Below are 20,555 nucleotides of genomic sequence, written 5' to 3' on the forward strand. Positions count from 1 at the left end.
TTGCAGGCTGAATATTCAGAGCTAGTTGAAACTTTGCTATCGACTCAGCAAGATCCAGTAATTTACCAGCGGTTAGCAGATGCCTTCAACAAGCTTACTGCAAGCAGTACTCCCCCTACACTGGACCGTAAGCAGAAGATGGCCTTCTTAAAGAGTTTAGAAGAATTTATGGCAAATGTTGGTGGACTTCTCTGTGTAAAATAAACAACAAAACTTTATGCCTAATTTAGACCCTTCCTGCAAAATGCACTGAGAAATGCTGAATGCTGACTAAATCTTGTACCTGTCTCTGGGTTCTTTGCAGCCATCTCAGTTCTAGAGAGCCTGGAAGTTTGAACATAACACAATGGAAGAGAGGAGAGGTCAACTTTGAATCAGCTTCTGCTATTATGTATTAGCTGCAATCTGTCATACTTGTGTGTGGGAGAGAGCGAACAGAAAATCCGACTTTAAATCTTTTCCAGATATGTGCAAACAGATATGGGCACAATGAGAAATAAATGCAGTGCCTTTCCCCCTGCACTGGTTTAAAATATGGGTGACTAGATAAAAGTACAGATTTCTACCCAAAAATCATGTTAGTGTGATGCAGATACATAAAAAGCTCTAAACAGTTTAGCTGATTTTAAGCTTTTATTTTTCCTCTATTTGAGTTTGTGTTCCAACGGAGAAGAAAAACCAAATGGTGTTTGAACTTGCAATTAGTTCTGGTTTTCTACATCGACCTGATATTGCATATTTAATGCAATGCAAGGTTTTACATTGTGTTCTGCTGCCTAAAGTTCAGAGAGAAGGAAAAAAAAAAAGGTGTATATTTTTGTTCCCCTAAAATGAACTTTAGGAATTGTAGCCATTTCATTGCCTTAATTTAAAAGGAAAAAGAAAAGAAAGTTCATATACTTTAAGAAATTTAAGGCAGGATTTGACTCCTCAGAGTTGGTTTAGGATGTTGGCATTAAGCTGCTGTGTACCTGTTGCAGCCCTTCATGTTGATGTGTCATTTTGGAATGAGTGTCTAGTGCAAGGTTCATGTGTAGTTTTACTTTCAGTGTCTGTTTTGATCCATACCCAGATTGCACGCAACTGCAATGTACTTCTACACTGAACTGTTTGCTTAAGCAATAACAATTCAAAAGGTGTAAATTACTGGCAAATATTTAAGTTGGGGCATTAGCTAAACCAGTTATGCCAGAAGAGGGGCATCAAACCCTTTAGTCAAGGGCCATATTTGTTTGACTTGGGAGAGAGGTAACTGGGATGTGTAGCGCTCTGGGGGATTTTTGGTTTTGTGAAAGCGGAGCAAGATTCAACACAGCCCTTCCAGCTGCTCTGCTCTTGCTTGGTATTTTTCATATCAGCACTTTAGCTCTTATGAGAGCATAACATGAGTGCCCTGAATATAGTGGACCAGCAAGAGGGAAGCAGCATACAAATACTGAAAGCAAGGCCTGCTTTGTCTCCAGCTGTAAGCCAGATAAAACGGAAGCAAACTGAAGTGCTGCATGTCTAGGAACACTGATTTTTGTGGAAATACATGGAGGCAGAAGTGAGCCCTTTTGTTTAAGACCTCTGCTGGATTATGCCATTTACTTAAAATTTAGGTAAAATGTAGAGCATACACCTTTACATGGCTATATATAGCATCATGTTTGCAACTCTGTGCCATTCTTCAGCTATTCATCTCAAAATCAGTCACAATAGCCAGGATGCTTAAAAGACAGGAATCTGTAATACTGTGCTATAAGTGACCTGAGGTTTTAGTTTTGGTTTGGTTTTGGGTTTAATTTAAATCCATACCTGTCTCAAGCATGGATCCACAAGGAAGAAAAACCAAAAAGCCATCTTTTCATTGTGCTTTTCTCTTTTAATTTATGTGAGAACAGAGCAGTGAAAAGTGACCATAAAAACTTGTTCCCTAATGGACCTTCCCCGCTAGTATTTTCTTTCTAAGATGATTTGTGTAGCGTTTTAGAACAGAGGTGTTGCTCTCAATTTTGGTTCTTGAAACTCTAATGCTTTTCTTTAAAGACTTCTTGACTGTGCCCTTGCACAGGAGATAACGATCCTGGCAGATCCTTCTGGTTTTAAACTGTTCTGATGGTTGACTTTTAACATTTGCCTGGGTGTTGCTATTCTTGAAACTGCTTCCAGAGGTGTGTTTGGGTAGGGCAGCCATTCTGAAACCCCATGGGGTTTTTTCAGATGAAAGACATTAAAGCCTGGGAAGATAAGCAGCAGTAGGAGCTGCTAGTTTGCCATGGTGTCAAATATTTAGGCCAAAGTCTTCAAAGAAATCATGGCAAACACCTTCAAATGTTGTGGATCTGCTGGAATAACTGATCTATTTGGTTATAATTTCTTTTATAACTAGCTCTTTCTCTGTCTTTTTTTAATCTAAAGCTGGCTTACTATTAAAAATGTCTTATTTTTGCAGTTTTGAAATCTTGCTTATTGTCATTGACAAATTGGAGCACAGATCAAGGTAGTATTCAGGGCAAAGTAATATGCATACCCATTAATTTTCTTGTCAGGCCCATTTTGCTGTAACAAGCAGAGGCACACAGCAGCATTTGACTAGCGGGACTTGCTAAACTATGAATACTTACTTCCAAAGGCTCGATTTGGAGGTTGCTTAAAAATTCCCTTTGCCCTTCACTTAATATTGTGTGTTAAAGGGAAACTGTCCAAGCAAGGTTGGTTTTGTAATTTCCTACATGATGTTATGCTAGACAACAGTCTCCTGTGCTTGGGTTTGGGGGTTTTTGTTGTTGTTTTTTAACGCCACTCTTGCATATTCAGCAGGAATCTTCCCATACCGTTTTATTTTTCTTTCAGAGCAAATGCCAAGATGTCTTTACTTAGTGACATCCATGAAATTGTTGCATAAAGTTCTGGGAATAAGTTTTATTGCTTCATACTGTTGCTGACTAGGTGGCTTCTATATGCCTTTCAAAAAAAAAAAGAAAGAGCAAGGAAAAAAATTCCTTCAGTGATCTTCTACACAAGCATTGATGTAAATCTAGACACAAAAGCTCATTTGGGTCCATTGGGAAGACTTATAGGCTATTTATAGTGAGTGTTGGGAGTTGACTCCCCGTAAGCTGTCTGCATTCACTGCACTGCTTTTTGCATTGATTTTTCCCTTCAGTGTGCAAAGTGAGGAATTACTTTAAAAATGCACCTGTTGGTTTGGTTTGGGTTTTTTGGAAAGGGGGGAAAAGAAAAAGCCAACTCAGACTGAATTATAAACACTGCATGATTTCATTGTAACATATTTGTCTAGACTTTTTTGCTAAAAGAGATTATTGCTCCAGTGTTTTCATTTGGAGACTAGAAATTGAGCAGCCTCTTTCCCGTTTTGGCAGCTTCATCCCCATTGTAATAGCCAGTTCTGATGCTGGCATCATAGTTTTCTGTTGTTCAGCCTATAATTTTTGATGCTGGCAAACATGACCATCTAGCTGGGTCATGAAATTCAAGACCTTCTTGAAAGCACAGATACACATGGACAGGGAGAAGTAGACTTCTACTGCATGAAACTTCCCCTTTTGTGTGCATTTATGCCTTAACTATCTCCACTGAATTACCACCAGAATCTGCTACGTATTGCCCAGAGGTTTGTGTTTCACTGTTTAGTGATAAAGGGCTCACCGTTTTCCTCAGGAACAAGAAAAAAAAACTCATTTTCTCAGCATGTCCAAATCCTACTAGTTGAAAGAGAGGGGTTTGAACTGGAGTCATCTCTTTGAGTGTGCATAGCGCTCGCTACAGCCCCCCAGTGTTTACCTGGGTCAATCCCTTTATATCTAAGCCATGTAGTTCTAGGAAATAAGCTTGCTCAGAGCAGCCAGTTGTCCACTTGAGACCTAATTCTTTAAAAGGTAAAGAAAATCTTAAATTTGTGTGAAACTGTTCCAAAATGTAAGTCACAGCATTTCTCTTGTAAAACACTTCAAGTAATTTCAGCCTTGGTTCAATAATTACATGAGAAGGGGTGTTTTTTATGGAAGTAGCTTGATGAATATAAGCGCAGCAGTAGGAGCCAGGCTCCTCTAATTTTGTATCAGTTTTTCCACTGGATCCTCGGTGGCCGTGGGCAAGTTGTTAGAGCTGTCGTTGTTAAAATAGCGATAATACCTACCTACCTCACAGGGGTGTTGTGAGGATTAGCTTATGCCTATACAATGCGTTGAGGATCTGAGATGCTATGTAAATATTAAATATTTTAATTTTAGTTTTGTGAGGTGTAAGATTTACTGTAACGAAAAGGGGAGATTTTCATAATTATAAAGCCCAGTAGAGGCAGCAGTGGTGCAGTGTTTCCCAAGACTGCTCTACTGCGATGCAGTAATGCTGGCTGCAAATCGGACTTGTTTCAATTGCAGCCAGCTGAAGTGGTGGCTTCTTCTTAAACAAGATTCCCCACCAGTGTGCCTCGGTTCTGGTCTACATAGGGAGAGGACAGTTGTTAGATATTCAGGCTTTGGTGCCTCTACTTGTGACAAGTGCCACTTTTGGTGGTTGGGTTTTTTGTTTGGTTTGGGTTTTTTATGCTTTTCTGTAAGGAACAAACACCACTCATTTCTCCCATATCTGTTCCAGTCACTCAGTATAACCAAAGCCTAATGATAATTAAAATTCAAAGAGCCAGCCTTGACCCTTCCCCCACCTTGCCCCATAAATTTGCTTTTAATGAGCAGATTGTGCCCTCTTTGCAGTAAATGAGATTAATACTTTCTGGCACAAATCATGAAGCAAATCATGAAGTGTGATTTGCTCTAGAGCCTCAAGCTCTTGGGGTTTTTTTCAGTATGAGATTTCTTGGGGCTGTAGCAACTGAGAAATAAAATATCCCAGGCTTTCCTTTCTCCTCAGTGAATTAGATTCTGCTCTTCCATTTCTTCCCATCCCCTATTCTGCTTTTCCCATCCTTTCAAGCTATTCTTACAAGATTTGGAATTCTTATAAGATTTGGAAGACCCTTCTAACCTCACGGGAAAGATACAACCTGTGTGATCTATTTTTTTTTTGCCCCCAATCTATCAAGCCTGATACTTGAAATTGATAACATTCTTTCTAGTAGCATTCCCCAGCACATTTCAGTCTCCCACTAAACCATTCTAGAGTTTATAACTAGGAAAAAAATACTATCCTCTTTCATTTGTTCCCTTAGTGCATAACAACAAACCTCCATGCAGTGAGCATGCAGTTTGAAGGCAATAAATGCTGATACTGCTGTCGGTCAAGTGTGTAAATACTTCAAATGTATAATTGAGTCCTATGTTGAGTTCATACGTTGAAAATGCAGGGATTGAAGTGCTAGCTGATTTCAAGTATTATTGTTTTACCTGTACAGTTGGAGATACAGAGTTGCACAGAAATATTTCACAATTTGTTTCAGTAAGATTTGGGAAGTGGCTGTGTCATCAAGCCTTATCACAACTGAATCTTCGATTTTGAAATGAACACTTTGTGTATTTTTAAGATCCATAAACAGGAGGAGGATAAAATTGTTTTCCACTAAAGACTTTTGTTATTTTGGTTTGGCCATGTGTGATTTGTGTGTATTCTTGCTTAATATGTTTCCAAAAGCTCGCCTGTGACGAATGTCTGAAACGGCATTTGCCATACCTCCTTGCCATGGAAACAAACATGGGAACTTGATTAAACCTCAGGCTACACATTGTGCTCTTGGCCTACTGTGAATGCACAGTAATTCATTTATAGTTGATGGGGCAACTTCAATTTCCATTGGCACTTGAGGCATGATTCTGAAAAATGCAGTTGTGTGCCACAGGATTATCTCACACTGGACTGCAATCGCCAGAAGTGGCTGTGAACACAGACTGAAGTTAATCTTTTCCCCTGTCCTCCAAAAAAACAGTTTCTTGTTGACTTTTCAGGTGTCTGCTATTGGTGGTGTTTGTCTACCCAGAATGCAGGCTGATTTCTGGGTCTCAGAATTTCTTTTGTGTAGATTTGAATCATCAGCCACTGGTGATATCTGGCACGGAAATGTTCTTCAGGCTTGTGATCTGTCCCCATGTAGGTAGCATCTAACAGTACATTACTTAAGGTATATCATAAGAGTCCAGTTACAGGCAGCAGTTCCTAATGTGCAGTAATACAATTACATTTGGGTAAACTGCAGCTGTTTCCATTTGTTCTCCTCTTGCTTTCATGCACTCAGTTCTTAAACAGAATAAAAGAACAACCCCTACACAACCCAAAATTAAAAAAGAAAGAAGCCTTCACAAATCCTGAAAGTAAAACTGCGACAACTGTGGCGGTGACAGCTTGCTGTTTATCCTGGCTGTAGGTATCACTAGAATCTTACTAGTTTCAACAGTTAAAATTATTACAGTTATATATTTGTATTGGCCTGGTTTAGTTCAGTAAACATTTTGATGAATGACAGAAACATTTACAGTAATTTTGAAGGGATCCCTGAAAGCAGCCAGTAAGGTTAACAGCAGCGTATCCAAGTGTAGAACTTGGAACTATTAGGCTTTACCTTAAATATGAGGTGTGGAATAAACTTGAATTGGGTACAGAGCCTTTATTCACACCTGTGTAAGTGTACCCAAACTCCATCAGTCTCACCATTATGAAATTTAAATGTGCTTCAGTCATGAGCGGTGGAGTTGTTTGGTGGTTTTTTCCCTTCAATGATTTACCACTGTATTACGAGCTGAAAGGTGGGAAAGCTTAACCTTCCAAGCTGAATTGGTCTGGCAGGTCAACTGAGGAGGTCGTCCATTAACTGGAATAGGGGAGGAGGAGAGGAAAGTGTAAAGTTTGCAACCTTATGTGGAGAGGAAATAAAACCAAACAAACAAAACCCAAGCTAAACCGTAAGAAGAAACCCGTAATAGAAGTGTTATCCCATAACTTCATAACCCATGTCAGACTGGTAAGGGTTAGCAAAAGCCTACCATTTCATCAACACATTTGTTTGGGGGAAAGGGAAATTGCTCTTTTGGAGTTGTGTAAAATTCAACATTGTTGGTGTGACAGTTACTAATTAAATAATAAAATCTTCTTAATTTTGGTTAAACATTCCAGACAAATCTACATCTCTGAAGAGAATGCTGAAGTTACCCACTGTGACTGATGCAGAACTCAGTACTAGCTTTCCTCCTGTCTACATTTGAATCTCATGGAACAACTGTTTTCACCCTAACGCCTATCAGATGTTACAGGATTTGGTTTTTCTGACACCCTGTTGCTGTTGCAAGTTAAGAGTGTAAGGCAGCGCTTTGGGTGTGATGTACTTCCCTTTTTCTTCCCCTCTGGCCTACCGTTCATGGTTGCAAAGGTGTGAATGTTTGATTTGCTTTAACTTATTGCTTTGGATGATGCATCTTAGGTTTGTGGCATATTCAAACCGCTTCCAGTCTCTGTTTGGTGTTTACTGAATGAAAGTTTTCACTAGGTTCCAACACAAGTATTGATGCATAACATGATTTAGTAAGCTGTGAGGACATCTGTTTCAATTGTAGAACCGCACCGATGCTTCTAAAGGTCTCTTGTTCATGCAAATGATTGTTGTAACTTATTAACAAGAAAACACAGAGCCAAAACCCTACCACCACACTGTGGAGTCTTTAGGAAGATCACTGGTGTCCTCACACAAGAGCAACACTACTTTGGGGAAGGCTTAACATTCTTCTCTCGCTTTAAGGAAAGACTGTTCTTCTGAAGTACTTTTTGCCTGCTTTTAGGCTGTTATGCACTTTCATGGTTTCTTAAACTACTGTTAAAAATGTACTGTATCATGGATTTTTGATAAGCGCACATGTATTTAAACAATTCACTCAGCCTCAGGAAAGCTGGAAACATGGGATACCTGTTTTGTATCTTGGTTAAAATGTTTGTTACCTACATCCCTTAAGATGGCCAGATGATGTCTAGAACATGCGAGTGTAACTGTTTAAGGTAGCAGTATAGTCTGTAAAAGGAGGACAGTGTAATTTACTCCAGGGACTGAGAAAATGGTGTCCTTCTCTTATTTTTCACAGAGGCATATATAGTCTGAATCGGAGTTGCAAAAGCAAAAACAGTGATAAACCCCACTTACTGTTCAGGAAAACAAACCCCCAATGTTTTCTTTCTTAACACTAGCTTACTTCTATTTTCTTCCTTCTCCTTAAAAAGTGTGTGTGAAAAGTGCAGAAGTGTGTAGGAACAAAATGTAAAACCTGCTGCTGTACATGTTTGCTACTTGACTGCATTTTCTGTTCCACTTTAATTTTACTGGTTTTGCTAAATATATTTTATATATTTTCCTTCCTGCTTCTTGTGATGGCAGAGTGATTACCTCCTTTTTATTTTTTTTCCCTTTCTTTTTGTTGTTTTGGTGGGGGTGGGGAAGGGCAGGGAGGGTGTTGGAGGGGGAGAAGGCAAAAAGAACCATGAGCGAGCTCTGGCTGGAAAATCCCATGGGTTTGTACGCTAGCATGTATCCAGGGCATTTTTCTGAAGGAATGGTATAAATCACGAGCAATATGGCACAGGGAAGTCATTGGGGATATTAAAGTGTACAGATGTATAGATGCTGGTAATTCTGTTTCAGGGTGGTTTTTAACTGCTTTTCAAAATCCCCTTAAAATGTCAATAGGTGGTTTTAAGTGACTAATGGTCACTTCAGTAGAGTGTTTTTCAGTCTGGAGACTGCAGGCCTCTGTGGTCCCTGAATGACTTCCAAGGGATCCACAAAGCCTGGTAAAGTTGAAGCTGGTGTGATCGTGTGTCACTGTAGTGTTTCTGAGAAGGTTTGCATTTCCAGTAGAGAAATAGTTGGGAGTCTGTAAACTGCTTGAGGATGAAAACTTACTGCTGTACTTGAATTCAGAGAACTGCAAGATTTTAAGAGGCTGACTGATAGTCTGACCTACCACATGATTCAATGTCTCTGGAAGCTGTGAAGCACCTGGCCTGCAGAGCTACACCACAGGGCTCTGACTCATGTTTTCACCTGCATCTGTAGAACAGCTTGGTACTGAAAGTGCAGTAAAACTCTTACAACGATGTGATGTTACAGGTTGTTCTGCAAGTAGCATATTTCCACTTCTATTTTCTGACTTCAGAAGTGAGATTATGTTGATGTTAACTAGAAGCAATCCCTGTATGGTCATAAAACACTGCATGCTTGACTGCCTTTCAAATTAAGACACAGTTGGTTTGCCAGCCCTAAGATGTCAATATTTTTAGGGGGAAAAGTGATTATTGTTTTGTTTTAGACTTAATGGCAACCGCAGAGAGTCTAATATTGGAATGTAATAATCTATTTTCATATTAAAGCTGATTATACTTTTTAATACGGCTATAGCTCGTGCTACAGCAAGAGGACTGAAAAGTATAGACTTAATTTGTAAAGAAAAAATACAATAGGCTATAAACCAAAAAATAACCTAAGTCACAAAAGCCTGATGGGTAAAAAGCTTCTACTTCTTTCCAGGGTAGAACTGTGTTCTGAAAAACTGTTTCATGCTTTGTTCCCGATCTGGTCTGACAAATGTGCATGGTGCACTTTACAGGTTTTCCCATAGCTGGTTGTGGTTTGTTTGTGCTCACATCCCAAAGAAACTGTTGTGCAAGATACAAGCTGTTTTCCTTCCTACTGGGTCACCAGAGCTCCCACTGAGCTTTCCTTCTGGAACCGCCTTGTAACATGGATTCAAGCGAGCTCTTGAGCTGTTTGCTGCCAAGTAGTATCTGATATCATAACCTAAATAATATTGCCTTGCCCACTCTTCCAAGCCCCTGCACAGCTGTGTGCCCTTACATGATCTCTAACTCTCCTGGTGTGGAGGAATCCCTTATAATGGGAGAGGCTGTTGCTCTGGGGAATCTGGACTGCCCAGGCTCCTTTCTTCTTTTATTATCAGCCCTATGCCAAACATTTTTCCTGTGAAATGCTTTGCAAACATGCATGAAATAGGAAAATTTCACAACCAGATTTCTTATTGCACTCAGTAATATTCTGCAGATGTCGTTTTGCAGCAATGCAGGGAAAAAGGGGGTGGGTTGATTTGGTTTAAATTACAGCAGCAGTGGTAATGTGAATGGACGTGGATGCACTTCACATTGGAACATCTATACGGGGAAGACCTTTTCTGGCAAGATCTTTGAAAGGGGGTAATGTACTGAATACAGATCATTGGGAAGGCTTTTAAAAACAAGAAATGCCCCTCGAGCTCTACTGTCATGCAAAGCCTTGTTTCTAAAGGGAAGAGAAAGCTAAAAAGCATAGGTGTTTGAAGAAGAAAAAAAATCAACCTAACTCCATCTTGTTGCAGCAAGACATTTCGATTTTCTGCTACCTGGGGAAGTTGTGATGCAAAAATATTTCATCAAAATTGAATGATTCCATACTGAGTGATTCCATCTTCCACAGAAACTGTTCTCTGGTTGTAGGACCCCAGGGCCGAGCCCAGTACTCTCTGTTCAGCCACAAAGTGTTGTAGCACATAAGTTCAACAGGTTGTAGGTAAAAAAAACCTTTCTTCTTCAACTCATTGCTGGGTGGTAGCTCTGGAGAATGGGAGAGTCTGCAGTTGGGGTTAATTGTATCTAATCTGACGGGCAATCTCCTATGAGTTGGTTTAGGGGAGAGTCCCTGAACAATAGAAAGGCAGTGTTATGAAAATGCTTTTTACAAATCACCAGGCTTCCCAAAGAAGGAATGAAAAAAAAGTGGTGAGGAAGTTCCTTTGGTTTGGGCCACTCTGAAATGACAAGAAGTGCCAGACAAGAACATGGGAAAGGGGGAGAGGGGAAGTTTTTTATGCCCATGATGCTGTAAGTTAAAACAAGGAAGGGACTTTAACACTTGCTATCTTTTGAAGCTATGCAAGAATCACCTCACTATCTCTATGCAAGAAAGGGAGCTTGTTCCAACGTGACAGTGCTTAATTCAAACGGAAAGAAGGGCCAGTTCGGGGGGGGGGGGGGGGGGGGGGAAGTGCGGGGAGCTAGGCTACTGTATTATTTGGCGTGTAACTGGCGCTACAGCGGTGATTTCTAAATCTAGTGTGACTGACTACCTCTGCATGTCGAACTTGAGGTACACACTCCCTAATATTTCTGTATCTGTGAAAATAACTTCTTGGAACCATGCGCGCTTCCCGCGGGCCTGATCCCCAGTAGGGGAAGGACGCGAGAGGCGGCGGCAGCGGCGCTGCGGGACCCGCGCTGGGCAGCGGCGCTGATGCGGCTGGCGGCGGCGCCTCTCGGCACAGCAGCCGCTTTTTAAGGAAGCCCGAATTTATGCTGGAAACCCTTCGAAAGACCGTTCTGAAGCCACCAAACCGGCGCAGTGGTGAAAGGGACAGCTAAACCAAAGCTTGCCCTTCAGGCGGCGGGGGCGGGTCGTATCAAAGTCCCGCGCGAGCGACCAGCAATATCCGCCAGTCACCACTCCCGCCCGCAGCGCCAGGGGGAGCACCGATGGGGGAGCAGCCAAGGGTGGAGCAGTCGCTGTGAGCCCTGCACCGCCCCTTGGCCTCCCCTAGTGCCCAGCAGGGGGCGCACGCCCGCTGGCTGCGCGCGGGGATCTGGCGTCCGGTGAGTGAAGCGAGGCCGCGGAAGGCGAGCGCGAGCTGGAGAGCTGTGCGGCCGTGGAGGCCGCGTGTCCGCCAGGCCGTGTCCCCTCCTGTGTAACGCCTTCGTGCGCGGGGGGGCTGGGGCCGTTTCTGCACTTGGCCCACGTCTGCTGCAGCGCGAGTGGCGCTCGGCGGCCTTTAGGGGCCCGGGCGTGGGAGAATCGTGGTCCTTGCGGCGCGGACGCGCTGCTTCCGGCTCGGTTCGGCTGAGTCTGTTGAGGCGGGAGAGGAACTCCCAACAGGGTTGGGGCACCGCTGAGCTGCCTGCCGACCTGCTCCGCACCCCGCTGCGATGGGGTAGATGGCGAGTGGGGAGGCCGGGGCGGGGCGGGGGTCCTGCCTCGTCGGGAGCTGTTTAACGCCTCGCACCAAGGGGAGGTGTGGAGGTTACGGGCTTGTAGCAGTGTGCGCTCAAAGCATTGAATACAAGAGGGGGCAGGAAAAGGAGAGAATAAGGGCTGAACCGTTTGCTTTTGTCCTTCTGCTACGTAAAGTGTTTGCATCGGATGAAGCTAGAGCCATGTCCACGGCAAGAAGAAGTAGCTATTCATGAAATAAAACTTCTTACCAGCCAGCATTACCGAACTAAAATGTTATGTGATTTTAATGGATACTGGACAAGAGTCTGTAAGAGACCTGCATTCACAGAATAAATCACTTCAGATACAGAAACAGCTCCCTTAACGGAAAATACTTGAAGTCTGGGAGAGTGTGGAATGGGGAGGTGGTGTGTTCCTATCTTGCTCCTTTTGAGACAGCTGCTTTTGGCCACCGTCAGCATAGAGAATGACCAGGACCAACCATCCATAAGAAGGGCCAGTTGGATGAGCCAGGGAATTACAGGCCTGTCAGCCTGACCTCAGTGCCAGGCAAGATCATGGAACAGGTCATCCTGAGTGCAATAACACAACACTTACAGGATGGCCAAGGGATCAGGCCTAGCCAGCATGGATTTAGGAAGGGCAGGTCCTGCCTGACCAACCTGATCTCCTTCTATGATCAGGTGACCCGCCTGGTGGATGTGGGGAGGCCTGTGGATGTAGTCTACCTGGACCTCAGCAAGGCCTTTGACACCATCCCCCGTAGCAAACTCCTGGCCAAGCTGTCAGCCCATGGCTTGGACGGGAGCACACTGCGATGGGTTAGGAACTGGCTGGAGGGCCGAGCCCAGAGAGTGGTGGTGAATGGTGTCACATCCAGCTGGCAGCCAGTCACTAGTGGTGTGCCCCAAGGATCAGTGCTGGGCCCTGTGCTCTTTAACATCTTTATTGATGATCTGGATGAGGGCATTGAGTCCATCATCAGTAAATTTGCTGACAACACCAAGCTGGGGGCAGGAGTTGATCTGCTGGAGGGCAGAGAGGCTCTGCAGAGAGACCTCGACAGGCTGGACAGATGGGCAGAGTCCAACGGCATGAGATTTAACACATCCAAGTGCCAGGTTCTGCACATTGGCCACAACAACCCCATGCAGTGCTACAGGCTGGGGTCAGGGTGGCTGGAGAGCAGCCAGGCAGAGAGGGACCTGGGGGTACTGGTCAATGGTAGGCTGAACATGAGCCTGAAGTGTGCCCAGGTGGCCAAGAGGGCCAATGGCATCCTGGCCTGCATCAAGAACAGTGTGGCCAGCAGGAGCAGGGAGGTCATTCTGCCCCTGTACACTGCACTGGTTAGGCTGCACCTTGAGTACTGTGTCCAGTTCTGGGCCCCTCAGTTTAGGAAGGATGTTGACTTGCTGGAACGAGTCCAGAGAAGAGCAACAAAGTTGGTGAGGGGTTTGGAACACAAGCCCTATGAGGAGAGACTGAGGGAGCTGGGGCTGCTCAGCCTGGAGAAGAGGAGACTCAGGGGTGACCTTATCACTCTCTACAACTACCTGAAGGGAGGTTGTAGACAGGCGGATGTTGGTCTCTTCTCTCAGGCAGCCAGTACCAGAACAAGAGGACACAGTCTCAGGCTGTGCCAGGGGAGGTTCAGGTTGGATGTTAGGAAGAAGTTCTATACAGAAAGAGTGATTGCCCATTGGAATGGGCTGCCCGGGGGGGTGGTGGAGTCGCCGTCATTGAAGGTGTTCAGGAGGAGACTTGATGGGGTGCTTGGTGCCATGGGTTAGCTGTTTGGGTGGGTTGGATTGGTTGATGGGTTGGACACGATGATCTTGAAGGTCTCTTCCAACCTGGTTTGGTTTATTCCAATAAAGGTTTATTCTAATAACCCTTGATCTGAACTAGTACAGCTTTCCTCTTGAACCATTTGCCAGGGGTGTTAACAAAAAAGTTCTCCAGACTTAATCCTGAAGTGGAGCTGTTCTTACATCTGTGTCAGGTGAGCAGCTCCTGGTCCACAGATCCTGCTTGTTCCTCCATCCTGCTCCACAAAATCATTAGTCCCTTGACTTGGCCAACCAGTTTAGAGGCCATTCTGGTTTATGGTACCTGGGCCCCAAAAACTTGAGGTTTTGGGATTTATCCAGTTGTGGGGGAAAAGCCCTGCAGGGGGCAGTCTGGCTGCCTGGGCTTGCAGATGACCTCTTAGATCACAGTATCACAGTATAACTAAGGTTGGAAAGGACCTCGAGGATCATCGAGTCCAACCTATCAACACAGACCCCATGACTAGACCATGGCACCAAGTGCCACGTCCAAGCCCTCTTGAACGCCTCCAGGGATGGTGACTCCACCACCTCCCTGGGCAGCCCATTCCAATGACGAATGACTCGCTCAGTGAAGAACTTTCTCCTCACCTCGAGTCTAAACCTCCCCTGGCACAGCTTCAGACTGTGTCCCCTTGTTCTGGTGCTGGTTGCCTGGGAGAAGAGACCAACCCCTTCCTGGCTACAACCACCTTTCAGGTAGTTGTAGAGGGCAATGAGGTCTCCCCTGAGCCTCCTCTTCTCCAGGCTAAACAATCTCAGCTCCCTCAGCCTCTCCTCATAGGGCTTGTGCTCAAGGCCTCTCCCCAGCCTTGTTGCCCTTCTCTGGACACGCTCAAGTGTTTCGATGTCCTTCTTAAACGGAGGGGCCCAGAACTGGACACAGTACTCAAGGTGCGGCCTAGCCAATGCAGAGTACAGGGGCACAATGACTTCCCTGCTCCTGCTGGCCACACTATTCCTAATGCAGGCCAGGATGCCATTGGCCCTCTTGGCCACCTGGGCACACTGCTGGCTCATATTCAGGCGGCTGTCGATCAGCACCCCCAGGTCCCTCTCTGTTTGGGAGCTCTCCAGCCACTCTGACCCCAGCCTGTAGCTCTGCATGGGATTGCCGTAGCCAAAGTGCAGCACTCGGCACTTGGACTTGTTGAATGCCATCCCATTGGACTCTGCCCATCTGTCCAGTCGGTCGAGGTGTTTGATAAGGTTTGATTTGTGTTAGAAGACTTCATAAAACAGATGTAGGTATGGCCTAGCATTTATTTGTTTGTTGTTTTTTTTCTGGCTACACCACACTAGTTAGCAGGAGGACTTTTTTGTCTGAATCACTTTAGACTTAAGTATTTCACACTCTGTCCTGTTAGTCATTTCTGTGAAAGTGCATTTGGCAATACTCACAGTATCTTGTCAAATCACTGTCAACTCTTTTTCAGTCATTAAAGATCTGGGGAAAAAATTGTTTCCAGCAGGAGAGATCCTTTGGCTGGGCCTTTACAGTGATTGGGACAGGCTCCCTCAGCACCTGTGTGTGGGTTAGTTTGGCCACTCCTCCTATTATTGCCTGGGGACACAGGATTTGGGGCCCTGTACACATTAAGGAGCTGGAGTTTGAGCAGAGCACAGTATCTTCCTGGTTTTAATGCCATGTTCACTTCCAGGCAGGCGGTTGCAGCCCCTTCCATGTGATTTTCATTGCGGTTGTACACCATTGTCCAGTTTTTCTTGTTGCATATTGCAAACACTACAGTGAGATTTGGGGTGCCATAAAGAGTGATCTTTGGGAACTGGCAGAGCAGCAAAGTGTCCTTCTGCTGGTGGACTCACCAAGTGGTATTTCCAAGATGTGTGGGCATTTGGGGAGGCCTGCCTTACAGACAGGAGTTAGGTTGACGCTGTCTCTCTGGCAGAAAATATTAATGAGTCATCTTTGGTGCAATCTCTGGGTAAAAGCTCTGAAGAAGCAGTTGTGTACTTTCCAATGTGAGTATCTTTAGAGGTGGCTCTCTTGCCTTCCTTTGTTTTAATTTATGGGGTGAGCAATGGTGCAGGGGCACACTGGGTACTTGCCTCAGCTGACCTGGTGATTGTAGGTTTCCAGACTTCTCTGTACAGTTGCATTTGGGCATAGAAGCCACACTGTTTCAAAGAGGACTTGTTTCCTGATGATCATAACTTCATAATTATGAGTGGACCAAATATGCAGGGGACCAAAGACTGTAGGAATTGTTGATCAAGTTAATTTTTCCACAGTGTTCCTTCTAATTTTTTTTCCTTTCTACATTAGAATTCAATTGTAGATTTCATACATGACAGCTGGAAACTAACATTAAATAGGCACAGTATTCTTGTGTAGAAAAGGCCTTGGAGTCTTCTGTGCTACTATTTTCACTTGGTGTTACCTCTTTTTCTAATTTTTTCTCTTCATTGAAGAGCTTTTTTCCTGTAGTGATGACATTTACCTGAACAGTTCATCAGCTACTGAGAGGGAGATTTTGCTGTGCAGAGGGGAAAAGACTAAAGGAGTCTGCACACACCTTCATCCTACCTGCTGCATCGTGTGAGCTGCAGGCTGTGAGGTGTAGCTGCAGTCACCTCACTTTTCCCATTCTTTGGGTGGATCTGGCCCTTTGGAGGCCAGCAGCATTGAAATTTGCCACTTCACCCTATAAAGATGGCCTTTCCTGTTCAAGTCCCATGGTATCAATGGGAGCTTTTTTCCCTTCTTTCCTTTAGATGAACTTTGGCTTCACCATAAGTCTTCTTTTTCCAAACTCTGCATGTGCTGTTCCAGATCTGTTCTTGGAGATGTGATTTCTTCATTGTTTTTAGCTTATGTGTTGCATCTGTGCCTAATTAAGAATTAGTAATAAAGAAGATAAGCCATGTTGATGGTTTTAAACCTTGTATTCCTAATAATACTCCCAATAAATATGTAGTGCTGTATTAGCACTGTCTGTGTTCTGGATGCTCTGAATCCCAGGGCATTCTTGAAATGCAGCCCTGTCCTCCAGTGTGAGGACAGAATGAATGCTGGTTGTGGAGGGACCTAGGGCCGGAGGCAAGTGCAGATGAGCCAGCTGGAGCTTCAGTAGTGAACTTCCTGGAATGGATATACAGGGATTTTCCTGGCTTGTATCAGAAATGCTGTGTCCAGCAGCAGCAGGGAGGTGATTGTCCCCTTGTACTCAGCTCTGGTGAGGCCACACCTTGAGTATTGTGTCCACTTTTGGGCACCTCAATACAGGAGAGATGTGGAGGTGCTGGAGCAAATGCAGAGGAGGGCAACAAAGTTGGAGAAGGGCTTGGAGAATAAATCTTATAAAGAGCGACTCAAGGAGCTGGGGCTGGTTAGTTTGGAAAAGAGGAGGCTGAGGGGAGACCTCATTGCTGTCTACAACTACCTGAAAGGATATTGTGGAAAGGCTGGTGCTGGTCTCTTCTCACAGGTAATTAGTGATAGAACAAGAGGGATTGGCCTCAAGTTACCACTGGGTAGGTTTAGACTGGACATTAGGAAAAAAAAATTCACAGAAAGAGTGGTCAGGGATTGGAACGAGCTGCTCAGGGAGGTGGTTGAGTTGCCAACCCTGGATGTGTTTAAGGGTCGTTTGGATGTGGTGCTTGGGGATATGGTTTAGGGGTGAACTTTGTAGGGTAGGGTTATTGGTTGGACTTGGTGATCCTGAGGGTCTTTTCCAAGCTGGATGTTTGTGTGATTCTCTCAAACAGTAGAACTTTCACTGTTGAAGCCAAAGGAATTTACAAATCTTGTTCACATAAACTCACTCACTTTAACAGTTTTCTGAGGTAGTTCTTGAGCATGAAAATGCCTTCCTGCTAATGACCTAGGGCAGTACATGTAGACAATATAGGTATGGTTGGGAAAGTACCTTGTGTTTTGAAGGCGTTCTTAATAGATGCACATAATATTCCTACCATATGTTCTGAGTTACTTCTGTTTGCAGCCTCACAGTTAATTGCTGCTTCGTTCCTAAGACTCGAGTTTACAAACTGAAAGGAAGAGTATTAACATTTCAAACAAAAGTTCTTAAAAAAGAAAACAAAGTCTATGTCCATCTGCCTTTTTATTTACTGAAATGATGGATAATGCTTCCTCAGGAGTATCTATGAGGGATTCATTTCATGGGCATAGTTTTTAGTCCTTACAAATGTCTCCATGGGCTCACTGAACGTAAGGTAACAATTGTAAGCTTTTGACTTTGGCCTCAAGTTTGCATCTGTTTCAGTTTCTTAGTGTCAAAGCATAGATGTGTTCTTGCCTAAGGGATAACAGCAAACCAGATCACTACATGTATGATGCACTCAAAGCAAGCTGTGAGATGAGGAGTGGTTTTTGAACGTCTAACATCTGTCCTAACTACAAAAAAAGTTCTTGCATGGGGTCTGAAATGGATTGTAGCATTGTGTATCGTTAGAGCATTGTTGCTAGAAGCTGTATTACCTATGTGAACTTGCAGTCTTTTCTGTAGTAAATACTGTAATATGTAATCTAATAATTCATTTTAGTACATAGACGTTTTATTCAATAAAAAACTTGAGGTAAAATAAGCACTTTTGGTTTTCCTGGGTATCATAGTATCAGTCAGGGTTGGAAGGGACCACAAGGATCATCTAGTTCCAACCCCCCTGCCATGGGCAGGGACACCCCACAGTAGATCAGGCTGGTCAGAGCCTCATCCAGCCTGCTCTTAAACACCTTGTCTTGGCTCCAGCATTCTCTGTGTGAGGCTGATGGCATAGGTGGTGGGTCTTCAGGTTCTGAATGATTCCCTCTGTGACCAGCCTCGCCTGAGAAGCCAGAAGGTCACTAAATGCTGCTCTGGGAAAGCCGCTTGCAGCTGAATGGCAGAGTAATTAATGAATACTAATGAGTCATCTCACAGTGGCAGCTTAATGGTACCACTTGTTCAGAAAGCAGGGAGAAGCTTTGTTTTAGGAAATGTCTTGAAAGCCCTGCTGGGGTGAGCAGCGGGGAGGGTGGAAGGGCAGGACGCCATCCATTCTGGAGTAAGGGAGGGAATGAGGAGAAGATAAACTGTGAGCGACCATACTTCAAATTATAGTGAACTTTTGGAGTTGCTCCCAGTTCAGATGGCACACGGTTCTTTTGGTGACTTCTGGACAAACACAAGCGAACGCCTAGTTCCAAGTTCTGGTAAGGTCTTTGCTAATGTACTAGTTCTTAGTTCAGGTTCGGAGAAAATTCGTTTCTTGAGAGGAGACGCTTCCCGTTTTCTCCAGTAGGTCTCCCATGCCAGGTTCCTTTCTTCGTCCTCTTTGTCCCACGAGATGGCACTGTCTCTTCTGGAAGGACACAAACGCTTCGGCTCTCCCTGGGAGGTGCGGCTGAGCTGCCTGTGCCGAGCGGGGTTCGGCGACGCTGTGCAGTATCGCAGTGCAAGAGTTTCTTGCGAACGGCGGTGCGTTCCCGCTGGTGTGCACCGTGTCGTTTTGGTACGAGTGACGTCCGTGTTTTGCACACAGTGCACACGAGTAGTGTTACCTTAGATAAACATCTTGAGCTTCTTGCTTGCTTGTCATCGTAGAAGGTTTCTGGCATTCAGAGGATTTTTTTTGATGTGGAAGTTAAAGCCGGGCGATGCTGTTCCTAGAATGCTGTTACCCTGCATTTTGAGTCAGAATTGTGTGATGTTCGAACATGGGAAGGAATGACCAGTAGCTATTGTTATTTCTAGGAGGGAAGGGGAAAAAGATCTTTAGGATTTGCCAAATCCACTGAAGGTGGCTTTGTTTCTGCAAGCTTATACCAAAAAAGTGTATGGATTGAGGAAATCAAGAACTGTAATTACAACTTTCCAGTAAGAACACAAGCCAGATCTGTGTTGTGTAGAAAGGGAACAGTGTTGCTGCACTTCCTGAATTCTCTCTGGAGACGTGATATTTGCAGTCTGCTTCCCACTGGTTTAAGAGCTCCTAAGTTGAAGGAGTATGTTTTCTCGTGTTAGGAGGTTTGCCTACAAGTTAGCTGTTAGACTAAGTCTATGTTGTTGGTGGAGGTTGGTTTACCTCAGGAGACTACGCTGTTACTAAAACCATTTACCATTGAAAAGGGTTCACTGAATTAATTTTTGTTTCCCCCCCTCTGGTTATTGTCTAGAAAAATGGATGATGATGATGATGACATTCCCCAGCTTTCATCCCACACGCTGGCTGCCCTCCAGGAGTTCTATCTGGAACAGCAGAAGAGAGAGGGCATGAAGACCTCCCAGGAGTTTAATCAATATTCCATTGGCTCAATAGAAGAAGACTGGGTAAGAAACGATAAACTTCAGTGAATGGAGCAGTTAGAGGAGTAGCCTTTACCAAGCTTCTTTTGTAGCTGGATAATGAAATTAAATTTAAAAAAGGACCACTCAAGATGTTTCTGGAGCTGTAAAATCAAACTATTCACGGACACTAACAGCATAGGGATCTTTGTTTTAATATTAAATGTAGGTATAGTTGTCTGTACATGTGTGTGGGGTGTACAAATTCAGATTGCAGAGAGGGAATAAAGTTGCCAACAGAAGCACCTACACCTTCTGTAAATTTTAACTCCAGCCTGGCTTGTGAAGGTAGTAAAGATTCTTCCCTGAGTTTGAGACAATCACAGTGTAAACAAGATCAAGTGATCTTTGCTTTCGCATCGTATTTATTTCTGTGTTCTATTCCTTTGTTTTTGTGGGGGGCTGCTTTGCTGCTCTTTTTCTTCTGTGGTTTTTATTCTTCATTTTTTTTGGGACTCTTCTGATTTAGTAGTTTTGTCCTTTGTT

At 44.1% G+C, this 20,555-nt stretch overlaps 2 protein-coding genes across 5 annotated transcripts in view; both read left to right on the top strand.

Moving 5' to 3' along the window:
• The window catches only part of XPO4 (exportin 4), an 87,901-nt gene extending 78,581 nt beyond the window's left edge, over window positions 1-9,320 (top strand). The window contains exons 23-24 of one of the 2 annotated variants that reach the window (XR_010988029.1): window positions 7-6,315; window positions 7,066-9,320. Coding sequence is in view for 1 of the 2 variants with exons in the window: in XM_068144174.1 (XP_068000275.1) it covers window positions 7-204 (198 nt within the window). In the remaining variant the exon portion in view is untranslated. Of the gene's footprint in view, window positions 1-6 lie in introns of both variants that reach the window. The other variant, XM_068144174.1, reaches the window with a different exon arrangement.
• A 2,206-nt stretch (window positions 9,321-11,526) lies between these two features.
• The window catches only part of EEF1AKMT1 (EEF1A lysine methyltransferase 1), a 28,038-nt gene continuing 19,009 nt past the window's right edge, over window positions 11,527-20,555 (top strand). For 2 of the 3 annotated variants that reach the window (XM_068144192.1, XM_068144209.1), the window contains exons 1-2: window positions 11,527-11,568; window positions 19,901-20,054. The gene's annotated coding sequence lies outside the window, so the exon portion shown is untranslated. Of the gene's footprint in view, window positions 11,569-18,727; window positions 18,938-19,900; window positions 20,055-20,555 lie in introns of those variants that run through there. The other variant, XM_068144200.1, reaches the window with a different exon arrangement.

This window comes from Melanerpes formicivorus, unplaced genomic scaffold, assembly GCF_026170545.1.
Source record: "Melanerpes formicivorus ecotype bairdi unplaced genomic scaffold, bMelFor1.0.p_v2 SCAF_1, whole genome shotgun sequence".
Taxonomy (NCBI): domain Eukaryota; kingdom Metazoa; phylum Chordata; class Aves; order Piciformes; family Picidae; genus Melanerpes; species Melanerpes formicivorus.